Raw genomic sequence first — 22,426 nt, 5'->3', positions numbered from 1 at the left:
TAGTCTACTCTACCAGGTTCAGGAAACAGTCCTCCGTAAAATGCATTGCACACCATGAATATTTGGTTTGAACTGTTCTGGAACAGTGTTGTAAATACAACTTAACCACTGATTTCTAGTCGTGTCTTCTTTTGGAAGGCCAAACAAAGTATTTTCGCAACGAAACACACAGCATCTTAACGACATGGTGACGGCAGCAGCAGCAACAATACTACAGCAAGAATAAAAGTCACGCCTTTTTCTTTGCGTGAACATTTGGGCGGCGTTATGCAAATCTTCCCACACTATTCACGAACAGCTTGTAACACTCCAAAGAGAAAGGAAAACTTGAAATCGCATCATATGACCCCTTTAAAACCTGGAGAAAGATATCTAGTGTTTCCATTCATCTCAATGGCACTTGTTCAGCTGCCGCAGCTCTATACTGCATTAAAGAAATGACCCAGCTAGTTAAACCAAGTAAGGGCTTGATAAAATAAAAATAATCCCCCAAGAACTTTTTTAAATGACTCTAATTAGAGCATCTGAATGGATTCACGCACCAGATAACATATTGTATTTTATCTCTGTTCTTTCTTTTTGTTATGTCGACAGTCGACCACGAGCTGAACTTTCAAGATAAGTACCTCTTTTACCGTTTCCTTGATGACGAGGAGGAGGATGCGGTGTTGCCTAGCGACGATGAGAAACGTGAAGCTGAGGAAGAGCTGCAGGAGACCCTCCTCTTCCTCTCCCAGATCGGCCCTGACGCGCACATGCGAATGATCCTCAGGAAACCGTGAGTGACCAACAGCGCCCCGTGCAGTATTTATTCACGTGAAATGTGCATTTGGTTCCATTAAGACAGGAGTGCTTTTTGAGCCCACAAATTCTGCTACTGTCCGCATTTACTCTTCCTGAACTACTCTACCCGTCTTTCTTCGTCCCTTGTTCTCTTTATAGGCCAGGTCAAAGAACAGCTGAAGACCTGGAGATTATCTATGATGAGCTGCTGCATATCAAAGCTCTCTCTCATCTGTCTAACACTGTAAGTCCTCCATTGAGACCTCTGTGCCTCATTTCCACAGTAATGCCTGATATCAGCGCTGGTATGAGCAGACTAACATGAGCTGTGCTGTGCTGTCCTCTGCAGGTGAAGCGAGAGCTCGCCGGTGTCCTCATCTTTGAGTCACATGCCAAAGCAGGCACTGTCTGTGAGTTTCAGTGTGTCTTTACTGCTCTTTAAATTCTGACAATTACAGTGTTGGGGGTAACGCAAGTTATGTAATAAGATTACTTTTTCCAAGTAACAAGTAAAGCAATGCATTTCTTTTCAATTTACATGAAAATTCAATTCAAGTTTATTTGTATAGCGCTTTTCACGATACAAATCGTTGCAAAGCAACTTTACAGCAAATTAAGTTTCTACAATATTTAGTGGTAGCTTATCAGTGGTGACTGTCAGTCAAAATATCTGAGTTACTTTTTCAAATATGTAACGCAATGTTTTCCCATTTATTTATCGACACCTCTCCTTATCCCTGTGTTAAGAGAAATTAGGAGTGAGGTGTAGAGGCACTTCCTTTAGCCTGAGGCTTATTAATTTCACTTTTGGTGTGAATGGGCCTTTATACAGCTGCCAAAAATATAGATTTTTTCTGTTTTTTAGTTTTTCGTAATAACCAAGCCCATCTCAGATGACAAAAAGTAGCGCAAAAGTAACGTAATGCATTACTTTCCATAAAAAGTAACTTAGTAACACAATTAGTAAATTTTTCATGGAGTAACGCAATATTGTAATGCTTTACTTGTGTTGTATGCTTTACTTTTAAAAGTAACTTTCACCAACACTCGTAATTAACTTATACACACTTAAATGCTGTTGGTATTGTAGTAATTTTTGGGGTCAGTAAGATTTTTTAATATTTTTAAAAGCTCACCAAGGCTGCATTTATTTGATCAAAAACTACAGTAAAAATAATTTTACTCTACAATTTAAAATAAATATATTCTATTTTTATATATTTTAAAATGCAGTTTATTGCTGTGATGGAAAAGCTGAATTTTCAGCATAATTACTCCAGTCTTCAGTGTCAAATTATCTTTCAGAAATCATTATAATATGCTAATTTGGTGCTTTAGAAACATTTATTATTGAGAACATAGTTGCTACCTAATATTTTGTGGAAATCATGAGACTTTTTTTCAGGATTCGTTGATGAATAGAATGATCAAAATAATACATTTATTTGAAATAGACATTTTGTAACATTATAAATATTATTATTATAGTCATTTTTGTGAATACAGTGCATCCTTGCTGAAAATAAAAAGAATATCTTTACAAATATATAAATAAATAAATATAAATGAATGTAAAAAAAAAAAAAAATCTGACTGACTTTTTTAAATTTTGAGCGGTTATGTTTGCCTATGTTGGTTACAACCCCTGTATTTAGGACACGAGGTGGTAATATATCAAATAATTTTGTTTTTAACCTTCATTTTTCTGGCACGTACCGACTCCAAACTTTTGATCAGTAGTGTAAATACTAGGTTGGCTCAGTAATATTCTATGTATGTTTGCTTTTCTTATTTTAGTGTTTAATCAAGGAGAGGAAGGCACTTCTTGGTATATTATCCAGAAGGGATCAGTAAATGTTGTTATCTATGGCAAGGTAATGTCATGTCATGTTATTTCTGTTTATTTAGGTTAATGTTAAATGACTACATACATTTTCATTTATTTATGTAGAGTGATTCTAGTGACAAACGCTATTAGATATTTCAGACTGACTCCTGTGTGTGTTTAGGGTGTGGTGTGTACGCTGCATGAAGGAGATGATTTTGGCAAACTGGCCTTGGTGAACGACGCCCCCCGCGCGGCTTCCATCGTACTCAGAGAGGACAACTGCCACTTCCTGAGAGTGGACAAAGAGGACTTCAACCGGATACTCAGGGTACACAAACATCAATTACTGCTGACACACAAGCATCAGGAGAATGAGTAGTTGGTGAACCTTATAGTGGCAAAATTAACTATTGATTGCATGTATTTTGGTTTGTGTGTGTAGGATGTTGAAGCAAACACCGTGCGTCTAAAAGAGCATGACCAGGATGTTCTGGTACTACAGAAGAGTCTCCGGCCCTCCAGCCATGGAAACATCCCAGCCCACTTCAAGTATATGTTCACATCCATCAGTCTGCTCAGTTTATCCATAAATTTCTTGATCTATCACCAAGAAATTAATCTATCCATGCATTTATTTAAACAAACTACATTTGCGGTGTCTGGGTTTGCTGGACAGATACACTGTGATGTCAGGCAGCCCAGAGAAGATTCTGGAGCATCTGCTGGAGACAATGCGACTGGACATTCATTTCTCTGACCCAGGTACTGCACCTTCTCATTCATCGCTAAATAAGATTAATCAAACTTAATCAAACTGATTCAACTTTGTGTAAAAGGAATAGTTCACCCAAAAATGTACATTTGCTGAGAATTTACTCAGGCGTCCAAGATGTAGATGTTTGTTTCCTAATCAGAACATTTTGGAGAAAATTAGCATTACATCACTTGCTCACCAATGGATCCTCTGCAGTGAATGGGTGCCGTCAGAATGAGAGTCCAAACAGATAAAAACATCACAATAATCCACAAGTAATCCACACCACTCACTGAAAAAAAATTATACAACATTTTTTTAAGGTAAGTGGTTGCAAACAATTTATTTTAGCTACATTTAAATTAAAAAAAAGTTGAAAGTTAGTCAACTAAATTTGTTTGTTTAAATGTAGCTAAAATAAATGGATTGCAACCACTTACCTTACAAAATTTAGTAAATTCAATTAATCATTTTTTTCAGTGCTCCAGTCCATCAATTAATTATAAAGCCAAAAGTTGCATGTTTGTATAAGAAACAAATCCATCATTACGGCATTTTAACTGTAAACCGATGCTTCTGGTCAAAATATGAGTCCATAATCTATAATAACGCTTCCCCTTTAGTGAAAAAGTCCATCGAAATCCACCGACATATTTGTTTAGAACTGTTTTTGCTTGTAAAGAAGTCAGAAAGGGCTTTATTGCCAAGTATGTTTGCACATACAAGGAATTTGTTTTAGTGTCACAAGCTTCCAGTACACAGAGACCAAACAAAAAAAAAGGTTATAAAAACACATATATAAATATAAATAAACCGCAAAAAAAAGAATACATTGTATGTACAGGTGTGCTATAGATAAAAATAGAATAGGAATAGAATAAAAAATATAAGTTGTAGGGATGTACTACTACTAGGATGTAGGGTGATAAATAAGTATAAGGTTATTGCACATACTTTTATAGCACAATGGGAGAACATTTAACTGTTCATGAGGTAGATTGCCCGGGGAAAGAAACTGTATATAGTAAAACTGTAAATAGTGCTTGATCTCTGCATATTTCTCTCCTGATTCAGACGACACAACTTTTTTATTGGCGAAAGCAATATTATGAATAGAGACAGAGGACAGTTTGAAGTTAAAACATTTTAAGGATGGATTTGTTTCTTATAAACATGCAACTTTTGGCTTCATAAGATGTTAATTGATGGACTGGAGTTGTGTGGATTACTTGTGGATTATTGTGATGTTTTTAGCAGCTGTTTAGACTCTCTTTCTGACGGCACCCATTCACTGCAGACGATCCACTGGTGAGCAAGTGATGAAATGTAAAATTTCTTCAAATCTGTTTTGATAAAGAAACAAACTCATCTACATCTTGGATGGCCTTAGGATGAGTAAATTCTCAGCAAGTTTTCATCTTGGTTGAACTATTTCTTCAATACATTTTTTATTAATTCTGCTATATTTTTCATCCAAAGATCCAGCTCTGGATGATTTTGCGCTCATGCACTGCGTCTTCATGCCCAACAGCCAGCTGTGCCCTGCCCTTCTGGCCCAATATCCTTCTAGTGAAATCAATCAACCAATCAGCTCTATCTATCTATCTATCTATCTATCTATCTATCTATGCACTGCGTCTTCATGCCCAACAGCCAGCTGTGCCCTGCCCTTCTGGCCCAATATCCTTCTAGTGAAATCAATCAACCAATCAGCTCTATCTATCTATCTATCTATCTATCTATCTATCTATCTATCTGTCTGTCTGTCTGTCTGTCTGTCTATCTATCTGTCTGTAAGAACAGCACACTGTTTTTGTAAGTATGGATATGTTTCTTAACGTGTGTGTGTACCTATCACTCTCAGGCCTCTCAGGGCTCAGAGCAGGAGCGTCTAGACTACTCTGTTGCCAGCAAGAGACGGGTGCTCAGCTTGGCTCTGCGCTGGGCTGCCCTGCAGGGCCACCATCTGCTGGAGGATGACACTGCGCTCAGCTTTCTGGAGGTTATAAACATACACAAACACACACATGCTAGCGTAGAATCACTTACCACCAGTCTGCATGGAGATATGATAGTAGTCAGATGAAACCAAACTGACTATTATGAATGCTAAATGTGTTTTGTGTGCATTCAGGAGCTGCATGGGTTTGTATCTAATGATGAAAGAGTTTTGCGTCCACTGAAGGAGCTACTTCCTGAGCTGGAGAGGATCATCAAGCAGTAGTAGGTTTTTAGTGGGTTTTGAATGTGCCTTTTGGGCTGTTATTATTAGCTTAATCTGAATGGTTAATGTTACTGATGTCCACATGTGTTTGTTCATTTCATGTTCTCAGTCCAGATGATGCGCGAACCTCTCAAAAAAAGGTAATGTAGATCTGCTTTCTTGTACTTTATTGTTTATAGATCTACTGTAGCTATATCTGTGGTCTAAATTGGATTGGATTGTTTAAAAAAATGATAAATATTTTGCTATGTTCATATGCATTTGGTTTTTGTTCTCTCAGCATAAAGTCCTGCTGCGACAGTTCAGCTCTGGAGAGGAGAGGCTTGCAAAAAAGCAGCCAATAAGGAGCTTTGATGACAGTGAGTATCTGTATATGTGGCCCTGGACCACAAAACCAGTATTAAGTCGCTGGGGTATATTTGTAGCAATAGCCAAAAATACATTTTATGGGTCAAAATTATTGATTTTTCTTTTATGCCAAAAATCATTAGGATATTAAGTAAAGATCATGTTCCATAAAGATATTTTGTAAAATCTTGGCCAAATATTGTCCAATCCTAACAAACTATGCATCAATGGAAAGCTTATTTATTCAGCTTTCAGATGATGAATAAATCCCAATTTCAAAAAATGGACCCTTATGACTGGTTTTGTGGTGCAGGGTCACATGTATATATCTATATGAACAGTTTATAATTTTTGGGAGAAAAAAATTGAAACAAAGGAAAGTCATGAGTGTAAAAACAAATGAACATGAAATATGTGTCACTATTTCGGTGTCACTAATAAATACATTTGTTGAAAATAACCTGGAAGACTTGATAGCATAATCACCAGATTTTGCATAACCTTGCTGCTGATTTCAGCTTAAGTACTGCTATCAATTAAAACAAAAGGGGGACTAAATACTAAGATATTCTGACATGCATGTTAATTTTAAACTTTTATACCTCTACATTTTTATTTTTATTATTTAAACATTTCATTTTTTTTCATGGGAAAATATGTCTTTTTTTAAGCATGTCTGCAAGTAGTCTCAGACCTTTGGACAATCCCAGCTAACAAAAATATGTTCTAAGAATGTTTTGCTAAAGTTTCCATTAAGTTATGAAAATGTTATTTCTTAATATCATCTGAACATTCAAATCATCCAGGTTTTTAAATGTTCTAAAAATGAAATGTGACCCTGGACCACAAAACCAGTCATAAGGTTCTAGATTTTTCTAGATTTAATACTAAATAAGCTTTCCATTGATGCATGGTTTGTTAGGATAGGACAATATTTGGCCGAGATACAACTATTTGAAAATCTGGAATCTGAGGGTGCAAAAAAAACACATTTTCAGAAAATCGCCTTTAAAGTTGTCCAAATGAAGTTCTTAGCAATGCATATTACTAATCAAAACTTAAGTTTTAATATATTTACAGTAGGAAATTTACAAAATGTCTTCATGGAACATGATCTTTACTTAATATCCTAATGATTTTTGGCATAAAAGAAAAATCAATAATTTTGACCCATACAATGTATTTTTGGCTATTGCTACAAATATACCCCAGCGACTTAAGACTGGTTTTGTGGTCCAGGGTCACAAATGTTTTCTATATATGTTAAGGGAACCTTCTGTTTTTATTATTTTTATCATTATGGGAAAGTTACTTTTGAATGTTCTCTGAAGGTTGTGAAACGAGAAGTAACATAAAAAAAAACTGAACATCCAACTAAAATTTTTCAGATAAAACATTCCATGAGTGATGTATAAATAATGTTTTTCTGCTAATGTTTTGAAAACATTATTAAAGACCAGATAACTGTGAAAGAGCATTCTTTTGATGTTACTGGTAGAACATTTGTTCATATCTGACTTTGAGAACCTTGACAGAGCATTTGCCAAATTTCTGAGAAAGTTCCCTGTTAGCTGGGATATAGAATATATCTGTTTAATTTTTGGAATGCATGAATGAATTAGATAATCACCCAATCAGTCAAATTTCCTCTCTCTTCATCTTTGTCTTTCCATGTGTGTCTAGTTCTCCTGAAGGTGTACTGCAGCGATCACACTTACACCACTATTCGTGTTCCTGTGCTGGCCACGGGGAGAGAGGTGACCGCAGCTGTAGCCGATAAACTGGGATCCACTGAAGAGCTGCTTTTGATAAACCTCAGCGCATCTGGAGGTGATCCACACACACTCACAATCTCATGATGAAATATTAGTTGCCCTTAGAGATGTGACAAACAAATACACACAGAACTTTGTAGATAGTCAGCCTTTTTGTTGCTCTAGCAACATTCTGTATTGAAGCACTCTGTTTCTGTATTATATAATCCACTTCCAGATCAGTTTCAAACTAAACCTTTCAGAAAGTACCAGCAGAACTGTAAATCCTGTATTAGGTTGAAGTTTATGTGGTAGTCTAAATATTAATGATAGTAAATAAAGTGCATAAAATCTATAATAAATGTATTAGGTGTTGATCTTGTACAGCTGAAAAAGTGTTCAGAATGTGATTTGTGGTCTGGCTAATTCTGGGCTTTATTTCTGTGCAGAGAAGCAGATTTTAAAGCCCAATGATGTATCGGTGTTCCAGTCGCTAGGAGAGAACGGCCGATTGTTTGCCTGCTCCAGAGAACAGCTTGATTCACTTGTGAGACCAAATGTGGAGTATTTGGACACTTAAAGGAATAGTTCACCCAAAAATGAAAATTTGCTGAAAATATACTCACCTTCAGGCCATCCAAGATGTAGATGAGTTTGTTTCTTCATTAGAGCAGATTTGGAAAATTTTGCATTGCATCACTTGCTCATCAATGGATCTTCTGCGGTGAATGGGTGCCGTCAGAATGAGAGTCCAAACAGCTGATAATTACATCGCAATAATTCACAAGTAATCCACACGACTCCAGTCCATCAGTTAATGTCTTGAAGCGAAAACCTGTGTGTTTGTAAGAAACAAATACATCATTATGGCATATGACAAACTTTAAACTGTCAATTTTGGCCAAAATACAAGTCCATGATCTATAATAACACTTCCTCCAGTCAAAAAGTCCATCCACTGTTGTCCTCGCACATTGAAATCCACCAACATATTTGTTTAGAGAAATTTTTCACTGTTTTTGCTTGTAAACAGTGCTTGATCTGTACATATTTCTCTCCTGATTCAGATGAGATGACTTTTTCACCGGAGAAAACAATATTATGGATAGAAAACTATTTTAGCCAGAAGCAGGGGTTTAAAGTTAAATGCGTCTTAATAATGTATTTGTTTGCTATAAACACATAGCTTCTCACTTCACAAGTCGTGTGGATTACTTGTGGATTATTGTGACGTTTTTTTATCAGCTTTTTGGACTCTCATTCTGACGGCACCCATTCACAGCAGAGAATCCGTTGGTGAGCAAATGTTCTAAGGCTACATTTCTTAATTAGTTTCTTCATCGGAAATATGTTCTGATGAAAAAACAAACTCTTCTACAACTTGGATGGTCAGAGGGTGAATACATTTTCAGCAGATTTTTATTGTAAATGCAGCTTTAGTGAGCATAATAGACTTCTTTCAAAAACATCTTAATTATTCAAAAGTGTTCAAATATTTTTGTTAATAATTGTGGAGTTTGTGTTAGTGTGTGTTAGTGTGTATTTAGTAATGACTGTGTATGTGTGTGTAGAATCCTCTTCCAGAGCAGGAAGGTCCCTCCACAGGCTCTATGTCCAGTTTTGAGCTGATGAGCTCTAAAGACCTGGCCTTCCAGATGACTCAATGTGACTGGGAGCTTTTCAGCTGTGTACATGAGGTAAAGATGCACATACACACACACACACACAAATGAAGTTTTTAACCCACAAAATGTGTACTTTGTGTGTGTGTGCAGTATGAGCTGGTGTTTAATACGTTCGGACGGCAGGCATACAGACGCTCTACAGCAAATCTGGAGCTGTTTCTGAAGCGCTTTAATCAGGTGCAGCTGTGGGTGGTCACAGAGGTCTGTCTGTGCGGGACGCTCAGCAAACGGGTACAGCTACTCAAGAAGTTCATCAAGATTGCCGCCCAGTGAGTTCTCCACCACACATAATATAATTTCTCCAGAACTCAGGATTTGAGGCATTGCATGTTATACTGACTGATTTGATAAGCACTTTATATATGTGTACTGTGCATTTATTCCCACAGCTGTAGAGAGTTTAAGAATCTGAACTCTTTCTTTGCCATTATTATGGGCATGTGCAACCCAGCCGTCAGCAGACTCAGCCAGACATGGGAGGTCAGAATATAATAAGCCTTATTTAATAATAATATAAAAATGTGCCATATTCTTAAAAATGTAGTCTTTGTATTCATATTTTCATATTTTGAAAAGTCTCTATACCATTTTGAACAAAATCTTTTTTTTACCCCCCTTTTTTTTAGAAACTGCCTAGTAAATTCAAGAAGTTCTACGGAGAGTTTGAGAGTTTACTAGTGAGTCTATTCCAAACATTTTGAATTCTAGCTCTCTTTTTTAAAATATATTATTTTGTGATTTGAGACGCATTATTTATTAAAGTATGATTTATATGTTGCTCTCAGGATCCATCCAGGAATCACCGTGCATACCGCCTAACTATGGCTAAGATGGAGCCACCAATCATTCCCTTCATGCCTCTCCTTATTAAAGGTGTGGGCGGGGCCTAGCCCCAGTATTCTTAATAATAAATGTGACCCTGGACCACAAAACCAGTCTTAAGTCGCTGGGGTATATTTGTAGCAATAGCCAAAAATACATTGTATGGGTCAAAATTATAGATTTTTCTTTTATGCCAAAAATCATTAGGATATTAAGTAAAGATCATGTTCCATGAAGATATTTAGTAAATTTCCTACCGTAAATATATCAAAACTTAATTTTTGATTAGTAATATGCATTGCTGAGAACTTCATTTGTTCGACTTTAAAGGCGATTTTCTCAGTATTTTGATTTTTTTTGCAGCCTCAGATTCCAGATTTTCAAATAGTTGTATCTCGGCCATATATTATAATGTCCTTTCCTAACAAACCATACATCAATGGAAAGCTTATTTATTCAGATGATGTATAAATCTCAATTTAAAAGCAGGGGTTTAAAGTTAAATGCGTCTTAATAATGTATTTGTTTGCTATAAACACATAGCTTCTCACTTCACAAGTCGTGTGGATTACTTGTGGATTATTGTGACGTTTTTTTATCAGCTTTTTGGACTCTCATTCTGACGGCACCCATTCACAGCAGAGAATCCGTTGGTGAGCAAATGTTCTAAGGCTACATTTCTTAATTAGTTTCTTCATCGGAAATATGTTCTGATGAAAAAACAAACTCTTCTACAACTTGGATGGTCAGAGGGTGAATACATTTTCAGCAGATTTTTATTGTAAATGCAGCTTTAGTGAGCATAATAGACTTCTTTCAAAAACATCTTAATTATTCAAAAGTGTTCAAATATTTTTGTTAATAATTGTGGAGTTTGTGTTAGTGTGTGTTAGTGTGTATTTAGTAATGACTGTGTATGTGTGTGTAGAATCCTCTTCCAGAGCAGGAAGGTCCCTCCACAGGCTCTATGTCCAGTTTTGAGCTGATGAGCTCTAAAGACCTGGCCTTCCAGATGACTCAATGTGACTGGGAGCTTTTCAGCTGTGTACATGAGGTAAAGATGCACATACACACACACACACACAAATGAAGTTTTTAACCCACAAAATGTGTACTTTGTGTGTGTGTGCAGTATGAGCTGGTGTTTAATACGTTTGGACGGCAGGCATACAGACGCTCTACAGTAAATCTGGAGCTGTTTCTGAAGCGCTTTAATCAGGTGCAGCTGTGGGTGGTCACAGAGGTCTGTCTGTGCGGGACGCTCAGCAAACGGGTACAGCTACTCAAGAAGTTCATCAAGATTGCCGCCCAGTGAGTTCTCCACCACACATAATATAATTTCTCCAGAACTCAGGATTTGAGGCATTGCATGTTATACTGACTGATTTGATAAGCACTTTATATATGTGTACTGTGCATTTATTCCCACAGCTGTAGAGAGTTTAAGAATCTGAACTCTTTCTTTGCCATTATTATGGGCATGTGCAACCCAGCCGTCAGCAGACTCAGCCAGACATGGGAGGTCAGAATATAATAAGCCTTATTTAATAATAATATAAAAATGTGCCATATTCTTAAAAATGTAGTCTTTGTATTCATATTTTCATATTTTGAAAAGTCTCTATACCATTTTGAACAAAATCTTTTTTTTACCCCCCTTTTTTTTAGAAACTGCCTAGTAAATTCAAGAAGTTCTACGGAGAGTTTGAGAGTTTACTAGTGAGTCTATTCCAAACATTTTGAATTCTAGCTCTCTTTTTTAAAATATATTATTTTGTGATTTGAGACGCATTATTTATTAAAGTATGATTTATATGTTGCTCTCAGGATCCATCCAGGAATCACCGTGCATACCGCCTAACTATGGCTAAGATGGAGCCACCAATCATTCCCTTCATGCCTCTCCTTATTAAAGGTGTGGGCGGGGCCTAGCCCCAGTATTCTTAATAATAAATGTGACCCTGGACCACAAAACCAGTCTTAAGTCGCTGGGGTATATTTGTAGCAATAGCCAAAAATACATTGTATGGGTCAAAATTATAGATTTTTCTTTTATGCCAAAAATCATTAGGATATTAAGTAAAGATCATGTTCCATGAAGATATTTAGTAAATTTCCTACCGTAAATATATCAAAACTTAATTTTTGATTAGTAATATGCATTGCTGAGAACTTCATTTGTTCAACTTTAAAGGCGATTTTCTCAGTATTTTGATTTTTTTTGCAGCCTCAGATTCCAGATTTTCAAATAGTTGTATCTCGGCCATATATTATAATGTCCTATCCTAACAAACCATACATCAATGGAAAGCTTATGTATTCAGCTTTTAGATGATGTATAAATCTCAGTTTTGAAAAATTGACACTTAAGACTGGTTTTGTGGTCCAGGGTCACAAATACTGGTTGTCACAAATATTATTTCAGTACTGTTCTACAGCATAAAACATTTCTTCTCTTTTCAGACATGACATTCACTCACGAGGGGAATAAGACTTTTATTGATGGACTGGTGAACTTTGAGAAGATGGTGAGTCTCTTACTGTCATCTCTGCAGTGTTGTAGTATCACTTATAGTATTTACTATAAGTAGGCTACATAGACATTTTTTTGAATTATTTGTAATATTTCTATTTATCTTTATTTTTATTTCAGTTTTAGATGTAGTAATTGTAGTAATTTTATTTCAGTAAGTTAGCATTGAAACATTTCAAATTTTTGAGTTTTGAAGTTTATTTCAGTTTTATTTCAATTAACATATTTATTTTTAATTGTTTTAGTTAACAATATCAACACTGAATCCATGACTTATCTGGCCAGCTAGAGCATATGTATTTATACTTTTTTTGTTTGTTTTTGTAGCGGCTGATTGCTAACACAGTCCGGGCAATGAGGCACTGCAGGAGCCAGCCGTTCTGTGAGTCATCAACACACTAATGCTCTTTTTAATTTCTCTTTATGCCTTATGAGCTGCCTAGTTAAAAAGCTACATCCCAGAGATCAGTCAATCACGTCATATTCATAACAATCTGAGTTTAGGCAATCTGGAAAGCATAACTGGCCATGTCTAGAGGTATAAGAGAATCGATTGCCATTAAATCACAACAATTGTAAAAACATCTAAATGATGTATAAAAAATATTGTAAATAAAGTCCCATAAAATGTATGGTCAAAACTGGGAGCTGTGGTTGCCACAAATTCAAAATACTCTGACAATGTTTACGTTATAGGCATAAATGGCATACTGGTACCTGTATATTTTACAACTTATAACCGTATATTTCATCTAGAAAAAAAATAGTTATTTAGCATTCAGTATTTTCAGTATTTTTTTTTTTTTTATAATCAGTTTTATATAGCAGCTGTAATCACACTAGGTTAATTAGTAAAAGGTTAAGTCAACCACATTTCATTGTGGTTCAGCAATTACTGATGGATGTTTGACACTGTTCCCTCCTCCATCAGATGCTGAGGTGTCTCCAGCTAGCAAGAACCCACAGGAAGTGAGGAATTACGTACGTCAATTGAATGTGATTGACAACCAGAGAACCTTATCCCAGCTGTCCTTCAGACTGGAGCCGAGACGGGGCTAAAGACCAATGCTCAGACTTTTTCTCTTGCTTTCCCTCCCTCTCTCTCTCTTTGAAATACAACCACTGTATATCCAGTTTACAACAGTAGAACTCAATTTTACGTCGATCGGCTGCTAGAGCAGTTGAATGCCGACTGTATGTGCTATCACTGCCAACTGAACTACGTGTACAAGATGCATTCTCATACGAATGATTGTTTGTGCGCGTGTGCAAGTTGCATGTTATTGACTTCAGTCGTAAGAGCTACCTTGGTTGACAGTGTGTGTTTGTGTGTGTGTAAGCAGAATGCACTTGGTAAAAGTGTTCATCCTTAGATTCAGTCATGTGAGGCCCTTGTTCATTCCCATGATACAACAGTGTAAACCTGCTGCCTGTGCTCAAGCCTGCACTTCTATGATCCTACGAAACCTTCAGAACAATCCTAAAAATAAGACTTTAGTACAAGCTACATATCGTGCATACAAATAACAGTGACACTATGATCGTACACAGAAAATGAATCATTGGTACTCCGCAAAACCTTCCAGGCCTCAATGTCTTGTGGTATGTTGTTTTAAGTCATATAAATGTCAGTATTCTGGCTCAAGGACTATTTTTTACCACTGGTTAAATTGTGTGCTAGTAACTTACCTCACCATAGCCTGTAGCATTATTGAGGTCATTTTGTACATTGAGTTATATTTGTATATTTTTGGGTTGGACCCATTTTGCTAAGTTATCGTAATCGGTCTGAGAAGGCCTTTGTTTGTTCTCATCCTGCCTTTTGGAAAGTGAGAGGCTGTGTGTGTAGGGCACTTATTTTCTTTTAGGAAAATGTCTACGCCTACCTTGTAAATAGTATAATCTAAATAAATGTATCATTGAACACTTGGTGTTGGTGTGATTGGACTTTTCACTCCAAACAAGTGTTTTCCTCTTGTTTCCTCTGTTTTATGTCTTCTGTCTCAGTTCTGTTTTGCTCTTATTTGTTCTTTGGGACAATAAAGGGTTAGTTCACCCAAAATGAAAATACTGTCATCCTTTACTCGCCTTCATGTTTCAAAACTTGTGGCTTTATTTCATCAGAGGAACACAACAATAGTTAAATGAGTTAGAAGATTTTCATTTTTGGGTGAACTAGCTTAACAGAACAATATACAAGAATTGAACAGAAAAGACTATTGCCATAAATGAACAAGTATGCACTACTGTGTGCTGGTATGCAAGTATGCGTTACTGTTAAAATATATATCAATACCATACAAAACAATTTGCAATATCCAATCAGTCATTCTTGAGAAGTGGGACAAAACGGTGCAAAATTGATAAAACTTAGCAGAGCCTGTCTGACACTGATGTACTCTGCAGAGGTGAACTGTGGCAAGGGGGTCCTTTAGAGTGACAGCTGCCCCTGATATTCCCTGATTTTATTACATTTTATTGAATGTCTGACGGTGTTGACAAAAATTGGGGACGCAACTTTAAAATCGTATGAAACATGCATGTGTCATTAAAAAACAGCCTTGCTTTGATAGGAGATATTATTAAGTGTTGCTTTTGATAAAACAAGCTCTTTTTCATCATTAAAAAAACATTTTTATCCATTTTATTGCATATGAATGATTGAACCCTTCTCTGTGGACACACTGTTTTAGATGTAGTGAGAGGACATTAAGAAACATAGATTTGGTATAATAATGAGAAAATTAAATTGAAGGTGATAATTGTGTTAAATACATTCTATTATTAATCCCTCATGACATTTAAAATTGAAAATATTTGTATTTTTAAACCTAATAGCAGTTACCCTTGCTGGACCAGTTTTGTCCCATGTCTCAAGAATGACTGATATACAGTATTGTAACTGAAAAGTACAGATAAAGATTTCAATGCAGTATTTAAAATATTTCTAGACTTAGCTGATACATATGTGCATGTTAGCATGGGGTCATGTATTATTTTATATTATTTTTCATTACATTTCTGAATGTACATAAACTGATACATTAAGTGCTTAATTATTTAATGAATATAATTATTAACATACCCTTTCGTTGCCTGTCAGTGTCCGTGTAGAGGCGCTACTGTCATTGTCATTAAAGTTGTGACACTGCGCTCAAGAGCAGACGAATTCTACTTGGCTAATAAATATTAATTACGTAACATGACGTCTGCCTATTACGTCTATCTCATTGGCTGAAATGCTGCCGCTAGTAGGTGGGCGCTAATGTAACGAATCTTACCATCATGAATATTAATTAGGTTACGGGCTCTCCCGTGTGGTTACCGCTTAACGTCTGTTTGTCGTAATTAATATTCATAAGCCAAGCCTTTACCGTAGTAGGATTCATAATTTGTCCAGCCCTGCTTGGGGTCCCAAGCGAGTGTCCTCTTATGGAAGTGTGGTAACACGAGACAATGAGGCTCCGCATATGATCTTATGACTGGGATTGTTCAGAGAGCGACAGGCCAACGCGTTTCACCGGACCGCACGGAAAACACGACTAACAGGTAGGAAACTGTTTTTTCAAACTATTTAACATGAAATGGAGGGGAATTGAAATTAATAAACCATAAAGAACAACAACAACAACGTTTACAAATTCCTTCTCAAAGAACATAAATATGTGCACTTATATGGACACAAATGATGTGGAAATAGCCTACTACAAATTAATGTTTTAACTGAACCCTTTCTATTCCCATGACTTCCTATTTGCTGTTTATTTGCATATTTAGTATAGAAATGTTAGGATGTTCTTGGCAATAAATCAAGTCAGAGGTATGAATGAGCTTAACTAGTTTCTAGTTAAGAATAGTTGAAGGTGTGACACATTAGCCTCCTGTTGGCCCCTGATGTCACAGCCAAAGGGCCACAGTGATGGTATGCGGGTTGTTTTTAGAGACTGAGCACTCTTTATGTGATAGACTGAGTACGGGACATAGGTTGGTTACTCTAAACCGGGGAAGCCAATCTGAGGTGAGGTCATGCATGTGCTAGTAATGTATAAGAAACCAGACCCCATTAACAACAAATACAACAACATCAGCGTTTACTACATTAAAGGTGAAAGCTAACTTGAGCCTGGTCTGAATGTGAAGTACTCAGCGGTGCACTCTTCTTGGATTGGAAAAAACTGGCAAATTCAACCAGTGTTTGTTGCAACCGGTTGCGTCACACTTAATGGTTAGTTGACATGACAGTATGGTTAGTTGATGTTAAGGAGTAACATCCTGCAGTGTGACTAAGTTATACTTCATTTATAACAACATTTTTAAATTTTTCTTATTCTTGTACATGCATGTTCATAACCTCACAGAGAGACAAGGGAAATATAAATATATAAAAAATGATATATTTATTAATTATAAAAATATATTATAATAATAAAAATACATTTTGTCACATGGCAGGACTTTTAAGTTTAATGCAAAAGGCTAATACACACTTAGGTTTTTTTTCTGGACAGTTCCAATTTAGTGTTCTTCGGTTTGTGACAATAGCAGAACCCTTTTTGGTGCTGAACCCTTTTATAAAATTCTATAAAGAACCATGATTTGAAATTGAACCTTATTGGTGAACCTTAATGGGGCTATAAAGAAATGGTGCTTTTCAAAGTTGTAAATAAAGATTAATTCAAAATATCTAATTTAATTCAATGTGTGTACTTGCCATTTTACAATTACTGTAATTGTGAAATTTACTAACATTTTCAATTTTTAAGTAAATCATACACTGTATTTTTCAGTATATATATTGCAGACCATGTAACATCAGCCATATCTAGGTGGCAGAATATGCTAGAGATATATACTGTAGGTGCGCTCTTTTGAGGCAGTGTACTGAACCCAGTGCGGGGCCCCCAGCCGTATCAGAATATCATAGAGACCTGGAAAATCATGGAAAAATAATCAGGCCAACATTGTGACAGCACGTTCTGGTTAAGCAAGGGACAAGTTATAAATATCCGGTTTATTGACTCACTAGTTCTTCATGGCTGCAGCTGTAAGTGCAAACAAACACATTAACAAGTGTATAGTCATATCAGTGCTTAACTTCGTTTATTCCTCTGCGCCCAGTTCAATAAACCATAATTAGTTCAGAATTAAAAACAGATGGTTACATTCTCCCTAATCTCCCTTATTATGATCTCTCCTGCTGTATATTTAAAAGCTGTTTTTTTATTTTGTGTAAATAGAAATTTCTAATCTCTATTTTAACAGCAATCCAAAACATTACAGTTGTTGTTTAACCCCCTCTCTCTCGTTTGTCTATCCTTGTGTTCTCATAATGCCTGTAAAATAAGACTGAGGTTTAGTGTAGACAAAAGTGGCAGGAGTCCAATAGCAGATGTAGCGGAGAACACCGAAGGCAAATACATGGCAAGTCAGTCGTTTTGCAGTTATGTGAACATGGTAAAGGATCACGCTGTAAATCACACGCAGGGGGTAGACATTTCACACAGACCTTGCTTAAGAATCATCGTAATTCATCATCCTTACAGCAGTTTTCTATGCATGACTGTGTAGCATTCTGCTTTAGAGATGTTTCTCAAATCTTTCTACATAACAGAGTGCTGTAGGAATGAGTCCTATGCTTGGAAATGAGTTATCAGTTTTACACTTGTGGTTCCATCGTTCGGAAGTTTTTTTTAATGCTTGAAATGCTTGAAAATAAAGTTTGTAGTTGACAGAAATGCAGGCAATTAAAAAAAAAAAAAAAATTCTACAACAATAAAATAGGCTACAGTAATACCCCACTTGTGATTTTTTTATAAGCTTTTACTACAGAGGTTGTCGGGGACATTAAACATCATCATGCCGAACAGGAAAACTCAGTCTTGTTGTGTTTATATTGGCACACTTGAAAAGTTTTCAACTTGTAGAGATGAAATAAAAATAAAGTTTAAATGAAGACTGGTGACATTGAAGTCATATGGCCCTGGTGTAGTTTAAAGCATTTATTGCTTGACTATTTTGAATTACCTTTTATTTTTACATTTTCAGTGTTCATTTTGAAAGTAGTAATTTAGTTATGTGCTTTAGACATTTTTAGGATTTTTTTATATATATAAATATTTCAATTTAGCTTTAATATATTTTTGTTCAGTGTTGGTTTTAACATTTTTAGTTGTACAGCTTGACAAAGCAACATTACAAAAGCTTTTTTTTTAAGTTTAAAATTTTTTGTCTAATATTTATAGTTTATTTAAGTTTTATTTTAATTAAAAATAAAACAACTATTACCCCATAGTAAATATTACTATAGGGTTGGCTCTACAGCAATCTATATATGTACGCTTTCGTTGATGTGATTCTGTTTGAAAATACTGTTATTCTCTCTCAGCTTATATTTTTATATATATTTTTTATTCTGTTTTTTTATTATAAAATTATTATTTTTATTATTATAAAAAAATAATTTGTCACATTGTCCTGATCACTTGATTGGCCAAATATGTTTATATATATATTCATTTGCTTTGTCTCTCTCTTTCTTCAGCCACAGTGAATGTCAGTATGAGATGTCGTCCCTCAGCGCTAGCTTCGTTCAGATCCGTTTCGATGACATCCGCTTCTATGAGAACTGCGGCGGTGGGAGTTTTGGGAGCGTGTACCGGGCACACTGGATCTCACAGGACAAAGAAGTGGCTGTCAAAAAACTGCTGAAGATTGACGCTGAGGTTCGTCAGACTCACAATTTGTGTTTTTGAATAAGTCAAATCAATTTTATTTTACAGTACACATTGTTTCAGAGCAGCTTTACAGAGAATCATGATGTTTATATTAATATCTAATTCATGCCTTATAGTCACGTTTAGCAGATTAGAGCTGGACGATAAAATAGTTTACATTTTGCAACAATATAAACAATCAAGCAATTTAGATTAGCTATATTGCTTTACTACAACCATACATACATACATATATGTTATCGTCAGGCCTGTTTGAAGTGCTAAACACAATTGTGTTCAGCTGTTCATGCACAGTTTGTTTTAAAAGTCTAAATATGCATTCTATGCAAAAGAATAAGAAAAAAGCAGTACATGTCCCAGTATTCACTGTGCATGCAGGCAAACAATACTGAGATGACATACTGAATCCTTTGAGATATTGGTAAGTTATTAATCAAATTCAGTACATAATCTAAATGTTGAGAAAGCTGGACACAGTATGTGTGTACATAGCCAGTGTTACATCATTTCCTGTATTCCATCCATCCATCAGACTTGTTTATTGTCATGAGAGAGGGGGAGTGTAAGGATGTACAGTTTTCCATGACCATGATCTCTTTTTCCCTTCATCTCTCCCCCGCCTTTCTCTGTTTCTCTTTGTCTAAAGCAAATTTGATATACTGTAAGTGTAAAATGTAGCATCTTAATGTGGGTTTGCAGGCGGTGTGTGTTATTGTCAGTATTAATGCAGGCTCAGCAGCACTGACAGAGTCTGTTCCACTGTTTACCATGCAGAGTTTAGCAGCTTTCCTGGCTGAAGCCATTCAGTTTGAGTCCCAGCGGACATGTCCCACAATACTGCTAATGGCTCCGTGTTCACGCACATTTCTAGCGTAATATTTGACCTCGACATACTGTAATGAAAAAATAGTTTTATGACATTGATGCAGCACTCATTTGAGCCTAAGTGTTTGACCGCAGTCTGTGACTTTCACCTCTGCATCTGTTTGTTTTTTTTACCCTTCATCCAGGCTGAGATTCTGAGTGTCCTGAGCCACAAAAATATTATTCAGTTCTATGGAGCCATTCTGGAAGCACCCAACTATGGCATTGTCACAGGTAATAATAAAATGTGCTCTCTTTTTGTTTCATAACCAGTTGAATGTTTTATTGGTCAGAGGTTTCTCTTTAAATGCTCATAAGATTAAAAAAAAGTTACTAGGTATGTCTCTCGGTCATCGCTCAGATCTCTAAAAGGTTCCTACATAGTATGGAAAAGTATGGAATTTCTAGGTCTGGATAAAAATGAAAAAAATGAAAACAGAGTAATATTTACTATAGGGTAATATTTGTAATATTTGTTTTCCAGACTATTGTCTATGGAAGCTCGACTTTTTATCTCATTGTACTGTTTTTCTCGCAATTCTAAGCTTATAGCTCACAATTTGGAATTTTTGAACTCTGAGAAAAAATTGCGAGAAAGTCTGAATTGTGATATAAACTCACATATTTCATTGCAGAAACAAAAACAGAATGTCCGAGAAGTACGCTCAGAATTCAGAGAAGAAAAGTCAAAACTGTGAGATATAAAGAAAAAAAGTCCGAATTTTGAGTTTATATCGCGCAATTCTTGCGAGAAAAAAATGGATTGTGAGATAATTTCCTATTTGGAATTAATTGTCCCTATTCTGTTTTCTAAAATATATCAAATTAAGAATTTCTATGACTGAATGAACTCAAGGCACATATTTTCATTACGCAAAAAAAGAAAAACTGCAAATTATAAAGTGCATTAGGTTTCTTTTAATCATGTAAGCCCATGTTATAACTTACTAAATGATTTCATCAGTAAATTTATAGTATAGCCAACACTATATATTACAATATATTATATATATTGCATACATATATTATAATATCTAGGGCTGCCACTAATGACTTTTTATTTCGATTAATCTATTGACTAATTTGTCGATTAATCGATTAATCTTAACGATTAATTCCTCACAAAAAATCAACAATTTCACTTAAGAATATTTTATTCAACTATATTTTATTAAACCAAATGAAATCCAAATTTCTATGAAATCCTTTTTTTAAAGCAAAAGTAAAGTGCAACATAGAGTGCAAAAAGCAAGTGTCCATCTCATAGTCCAAATCACTTAAATCAAAGTTCAGTATTATAGTGTAAGAATGACAACATATCCACATGTTATAGTCTACTAATATTAAAATTATAATAAAAAAACACTTTTTAAAGGAGTATTTACCAGAAATGTTATTTACCAGAATTTATTTAGGAGAAAAATGTAAATGTGCAGTATTTCTGAAAAAAAAGAAGAAGAAAAAACTAAAAAATAAATAAATAAATAAAATAAATTAATTGGAGATGCTTCCTATAATTATAATTATTTTTTTTGTGGTAATAAAAATAGATGTAAGTGAACAATAGCCTTTTAAAATGACTTAAAATACATATATAATAGCAATGAGGCAATAATAATTAGTTCAAATAAAGTATCAAAAGCAAGAAATCATATGGTTTTATTGAACAAAACTGTTTAAATACATAATGTATTATAAACAATAGAGCTAATGTACATTACGCATTACAACAAAGGCCTGCAGAGGGCGCCAAAGGCCTGACGATTGTTTTTACACATTACTGCGCGATCTAATCCTTGTTTAATATTTACCAAACACCATTTCATTCAAATGTCCACTTAATCTTTAATGTTTGGCCATTTCTTTAGGACAGAAATGCTATAGCCACTGTAATTAAAAGAATATGTGGACATCAAAACATGTAAACTCAGAGTGAGGGTTTGAGCTTTTACTTTGAAACCGCGATGTATTCTCCTGTGTTTGCGTGGATTTATAAATGATTTACCTTACAAATCTGATGAAATGGCGCACATTGCGTTCCCAGGTGAACGTTAATAAACCCAAACTCACAACAACATGCAGAGATGGAGTTTGAGA

At 35.4% G+C, this 22,426-nt stretch overlaps 2 protein-coding genes across 2 annotated transcripts in view; both read left to right on the top strand.

Annotated features, from left to right (window-relative positions):
• Positions 1–14,783, top strand: part of LOC107678227 (rap guanine nucleotide exchange factor 4-like) — a 35,112-nt gene extending 20,329 nt beyond the window's left edge. The window contains exons 9-30 of the mRNA XM_016473432.1: positions 595–778; positions 943–1,027; positions 1,133–1,193; positions 2,581–2,657; positions 2,793–2,939; positions 3,054–3,160; positions 3,288–3,373; positions 4,845–4,923; positions 5,217–5,367; positions 5,500–5,588; positions 5,699–5,729; positions 5,870–5,948; positions 7,621–7,767; positions 8,141–8,238; positions 9,263–9,388; positions 9,467–9,645; positions 9,766–9,856; positions 10,003–10,053; positions 10,162–10,249; positions 12,662–12,726; positions 13,059–13,113; positions 13,663–14,783. Of these exons, the coding sequence (XP_016328918.1) occupies positions 595–778; positions 943–1,027; positions 1,133–1,193; positions 2,581–2,657; positions 2,793–2,939; positions 3,054–3,160; positions 3,288–3,373; positions 4,845–4,923; positions 5,217–5,367; positions 5,500–5,588; positions 5,699–5,729; positions 5,870–5,948; positions 7,621–7,767; positions 8,141–8,238; positions 9,263–9,388; positions 9,467–9,645; positions 9,766–9,856; positions 10,003–10,053; positions 10,162–10,249; positions 12,662–12,726; positions 13,059–13,113; positions 13,663–13,790 (2,204 nt within the window). The 3' untranslated portion in view covers positions 13,791–14,783. The remainder of the gene's footprint in view (positions 1–594; positions 779–942; positions 1,028–1,132; positions 1,194–2,580; positions 2,658–2,792; positions 2,940–3,053; positions 3,161–3,287; positions 3,374–4,844; positions 4,924–5,216; positions 5,368–5,499; positions 5,589–5,698; positions 5,730–5,869; positions 5,949–7,620; positions 7,768–8,140; positions 8,239–9,262; positions 9,389–9,466; positions 9,646–9,765; positions 9,857–10,002; positions 10,054–10,161; positions 10,250–12,661; positions 12,727–13,058; positions 13,114–13,662) is intronic.
• A 1,340-nt stretch (positions 14,784–16,123) lies between these two features.
• Positions 16,124–22,426, top strand: part of LOC107678173 (mitogen-activated protein kinase kinase kinase MLT-like) — an 18,743-nt gene continuing 12,440 nt past the window's right edge. Inside the window, exons 1-3 of the mRNA XM_016473350.1 lie at positions 16,124–16,280; positions 19,273–19,453; positions 20,476–20,563. Coding sequence (XP_016328836.1) covers positions 16,210–16,280; positions 19,273–19,453; positions 20,476–20,563 — 340 coding nt within the window. The 5' untranslated portion in view covers positions 16,124–16,209. The remainder of the gene's footprint in view (positions 16,281–19,272; positions 19,454–20,475; positions 20,564–22,426) is intronic.

Source organism: Sinocyclocheilus anshuiensis, unplaced genomic scaffold (assembly GCF_001515605.1).
Source record: "Sinocyclocheilus anshuiensis isolate Anshui unplaced genomic scaffold, SAMN03320099.WGS_v1.1 scaffold648, whole genome shotgun sequence".
NCBI lineage: Eukaryota > Metazoa > Chordata > Actinopteri > Cypriniformes > Cyprinidae > Sinocyclocheilus > Sinocyclocheilus anshuiensis.
The sequence above is the reverse complement of the archived record's forward strand: the minus strand, read 5'-3'. Positions and strand labels throughout refer to the sequence as shown.